At 44.3% G+C, this 2,626-nt stretch overlaps 1 protein-coding gene across 1 annotated transcript; it reads left to right on the top strand.

Moving 5' to 3' along the window:
• The first annotated feature begins 341 nt into the window (after nt 1–341).
• On the top strand, nt 342–1,286 carry LOC112913193 (olfactory receptor 10H3-like). Its single transcript, XM_025989798.2, has one exon. It carries the CDS (start codon nt 357–359, stop codon nt 1,284–1,286), a length of 930 nt encoding a protein of 309 aa, XP_025845583.2. The 5' UTR covers nt 342–356.
• The last annotated feature ends 1,340 nt before the right edge of the window (nt 1,287–2,626 follow it).

The following is a 2,626-nucleotide window of genomic DNA, read 5'->3' as shown; positions in this document are numbered from 1 at the left end:
TCTAATATTTGCAGCTCTGTGCTCTCTCTTGCTGTGATATGTTATGTCTTTATTCTTTTCCTTTTCTGGATGGATGAGCAGGTCTCTTCCCTTCCAATGGTTACACACCTACTTTCTCTTTCTTTCCTTATAGCACCGCTCACAGCTTTCAGTTCCATGCTAAAGAACAGCAGAAACAGTGAGTACCCTGGTCATTCACCCAGTCCTAACGCAACGCATCTAATATTTACCCATTTCACATATTTCCTATTGTTCAAACACAATATTGTTATATAGATTATGATCTTTCTGCTGGTCCCCTCATTCCCTCTGGGATCTCAGCAGATGCAGCATCCGTGGCTGGCCAGAACTATAGCATGCTGTCTGAATTCATCCTCGTGGGCTTCTCCACCTTCCCACAGCATCTCCTGCCTGCCTTCTTTCTGTTCTACTTACTGATGTACCTGTTCACGCTGCTGGGGAACCTGCTCATCATGGCTACTATCTGGAGTGAGCGCAGCCTGCACACGCCCATGTACCTCTTCCTGTGTGCCCTGTCCACCTCTGAGATTCTCTTCACTGTTGCCGTCACCCCCCGCATGCTGGTTGACATGCTCTCCAGCCACCGCTCCATCACCTTTGTGGCCTGTGCCACCCAGATGTTCTTCTCCTTCACATTTGGCTTCACACATTCCTTCTTGCTTATGATCATGGGTTATGACCGCTACGTGGCCATCTGCCACCCCCTGCGCTACAACGTGCTCATGAGCATCCGCACCTGTGCCCGTCTGGTGTCCTGGACCTGGGCTGGTGGCTCAGTCATGGGGATGATGGTGACCCTGATAGTTTTTCACCTCACCTTCTGTGGGTCTAATGTGATCCACCATTTTCTCTGCCATGTGTTTTCCCTCTTAAAGTTGGCTTGTGGGAATGAGAATTCCTCAGTCACCTTGGGTGTGATCCTCGTGTGTGTCTCAGCTCTGATGGGCTGTTTATTCCTTATCATCCTCTCCTATATCTTCATTGTGGCCGCCATATTAAGGATCCCCTCTGTTGAGGGAAGGCACAAGACCTTCTCCACCTGTGTGTCCCACCTCACTATTGTTATTGTGCACTACAGTTTTGCCTCCATTATCTACCTCAAGCCCAAGGGCCCCCATTCTATGGACAGTAACACCCTGATGGCCACCACCTATACAGTCTTCACCCCATTTCTCAGCCCAATCATTTTCAGCCTCAGGAATAAGGAGCTCAAGAATGCCATAAAGAAAAGCTTCCAGAGAAAATTCAGTCCCTTACGCTCCTGATGGCCAGTTTGGTGGTGAGGAATATGATAGAATGACTGGTGGGAATTAAGTCTACTCCCATGGACATAAGAAAATAAGGTATTGTTGGATGCACCCAGGTGTTGGAGATATGGTAGGTATTTGTTTTACTCCAATTTGTTTTCTCCTCTCTTGCATAAGATTTAGTGATCACAATCTCTTATTTAAGATCCGTTGTGATGAGCTCCATCCCATACCTGTGTCTAAGACTGTGTTATCTCCTTATGGGCCAGAAAGGAGCATCACATGAATGTGTATAGCGACTGATCCAAATCATTGACCTTACCTCCTGCACGGTAAGATAAACAGAAATAAGCATAATAAATGCCCTCTCATTGGGCTTTTCTTTCAGGCATTTCCAGTGTTTTATAATTACCCTTTAATACGAAAATGTACAAGTAAATAAATTATTTGTCTCCAAGAAGGTAGTTGACTCTGTCTAGTTCCTTCTGTCTGTTGATCTGAGTTGAGTGAAGGATGTCAGAATATGAATAGAAAGAGAGAGAAAGCGATTGGAGGGGGTGGGTATAGGGCAGGAGAAGGTTCAATGATCAGATTCAAAAACAGAGAATGTTAAAAGTGTGTTGCTATCTGACATCTTCGAGAAATGCTTTTCCCTTTTTCCTCTTTCCTCCCATTACTTTCGGTAAAACATTAATTTCTCATTCCTGTGTTTTACTTGAATCTATATGGGGGATGTGTTGGAGGGCACAGTGCTATCTCAAGATGGCATAAAAAGTAGTCAGGGTATGCGAACCCTCTTTAATAGATGAGAAATGTTGGTGGATGTTACACATGAATGAAGGAGTCACATGCAACTTTAGATCTGTCTGAGTCCCATGCTGGAGGTCTGCAAAACCACATGTCTGAACATCCAAGAAGAGGGCCTTCCGTTGGTATAGGGTCATACTCTAAGGTGTGACCAGATATTTGGGCCACAGGCAGAAGATATTTTATCATAATAAATGTAAGAATGACTATCACATATGAGTGCTTGCTGTTTACCAAATGTTGTGGGAAGGATTTCCTGTGTATTCGTTCACTCTTCTAAGATTCAAAATAAACTATTATTTTGGCACATTTAGATATGACCCACATCTGTTACTATCCACATTTTTGAAATGCAGAAAATGCAAACCTGAGAGATTATTTGTCTGCAGCCACAGAGCCCTGAAGTGCTGAAGCAGGAATCTATCACAATCTGCATTTGTGTGCAGTTGGTGATCAGGAATGCACCTCTCTCAACACCTGCAGAGAGAAATATGGTTGTGACTGAGAGGAGAGGGCTGTCATTAGAAGGAATAGACAACTTTCAGGGAAGA

This window comes from Vulpes vulpes, chromosome 9 (assembly GCF_048418805.1).
Source record: "Vulpes vulpes isolate BD-2025 chromosome 9, VulVul3, whole genome shotgun sequence".
NCBI lineage: Eukaryota > Metazoa > Chordata > Mammalia > Carnivora > Canidae > Vulpes > Vulpes vulpes.
This window is presented reverse-complemented; position numbering and strand designations above follow the sequence as displayed.